General features: G+C 47.5%; 1 protein-coding gene across 1 annotated transcript; it reads left to right on the forward strand.

Annotated features, from left to right (window-relative positions):
• The first annotated feature begins 543 nt into the window (after positions 1-543).
• On the forward strand, positions 544-1,118 carry LOC139033697 (interferon alpha-1). Its single transcript, XM_070463172.1, has one exon. It carries the CDS (start codon positions 544-546, stop codon positions 1,111-1,113), a length of 570 nt encoding a protein of 189 aa, XP_070319273.1. The 3' UTR covers positions 1,114-1,118.
• The last annotated feature ends 276 nt before the right edge of the window (positions 1,119-1,394 follow it).

Below are 1,394 nucleotides of genomic sequence, written 5' to 3' on the forward strand. Positions count from 1 at the left end.
ATTTCAATATGTAATTGGATACATACCTACTTGTATAAGTAAACATATGACATTAAAGTCACTCTGAAAACTGAGTTTATAAAGAAACAATAAAATTCAGTAGCTTTTACATTTAAATTATAGCTTAAAATTTTCTGTCATTCTTAACTACACTGAATACAAAGAGTAAGATTTACACTTCCTTTTTCTATGTACAGAGAAAAGATATTCATAGAGTACATAAATACATACACAGTATATCTATGTTATCAAAATTTCACAGTGCAGGGCAATTAAGAAAAAATATCTAAAAAGGCCCTGTGGGCAGAAGAAAGAAGGCCAACATGAAAAAAAAAAAAGATTGAGAAGTGCTGCCCTAACACACTGGAGAGTGCAAATTGAAAAGCAAAAACAAAAGTAGAAAGCAAGAGGGAACTCTCAGAAAATGGAAACCATGGGCCCCTATTTAAGACACAGGCCTGAAGGAAGGTCTTCAGGGAACCTAGAGAGCAGGTTCACAGAGTCACCCACCGCCCCAGGCCAGCAGCATCCGCAAGGTCCCCGATGGCCCCAGCCTGGTCCTTACTCCTGGCCCTGCTGCTGCTCAGCTGCAACGCCATCTGCTCTCTGGGCTGCCACCTGCCTCACACCCACAGCCTGGCCAACAGGAGGGTCCTGACGCTCCTGCGACACCTGAGGAGGGTCTCCCCTTCCTCCTGCCTGCAGGACAGGAATGACTTCGCATTCCCCCAGGAGGCGCTGGGTGGCAGCCAGCTGCAGAAGGCTCAAGCCATCTCTGTGCTCCACGAGGTGACCCAGCACACCTTCCGGCTCCTCAGCACCGAGGGCTCGGCCGCTGCGTGGGACCAGAGCCTCCTGGACCAGCTCCGCACTGCGCTGCATCAGCAGCTCACTGACCTGCAAGCCTGTCTGAGGCAGGAGCAGGGGCTGCAAGGGGCTCCCCTGCTCAAGGGGGACTCCAGCCTGGCTCTGAGGAAATACTTCCACGGAGTCACTCTCTATCTGCAAGAGAAGGGGCACAGCCCTTGTGCCTGGGAGGTTGTCAGAGCAGAAGTCATGAGAGCCTTCGCTTCCTCAACACACTTGCAGGAGAGATTCCGGAGGAAGGACTGACACACACCTGGTTCAACACGGAAATGATCCTCACAGACCAGCAAGACCACACTGCCTCCTGTGCGGCCACGTGGAGGACTCTGACTCTCATTTCTGTTGTCATTGAGCCCTGAAATGAATCAGGTTGTCAAATGTTTTCTGGAATATTAAGTAACATCATGTTCTACTCTATAGACACTGGTTCCTCACAGATGCCAAAGCTGATCTATCTATGTATTTAACTACCTGGACATTTATTTATCTATTTTAATATTTATTTAACTATTTATAAATATTTAAAT

The sequence above is a fragment of the Odocoileus virginianus genome, unplaced genomic scaffold (genome assembly GCF_023699985.2).
Source record: "Odocoileus virginianus isolate 20LAN1187 ecotype Illinois unplaced genomic scaffold, Ovbor_1.2 Unplaced_Scaffold_37, whole genome shotgun sequence".
Lineage (NCBI taxonomy): Eukaryota > Metazoa > Chordata > Mammalia > Artiodactyla > Cervidae > Odocoileus > Odocoileus virginianus.

Bases quoted from the DNA above. Each gene is read 5' to 3' on its own strand.
- LOC139033697 (XM_070463172.1), top strand. From the start codon at position 544: ATGGCCCCAGCCTGGTCCTTACTCCTGGCCCTGCTGCTGCTCAGCTGC.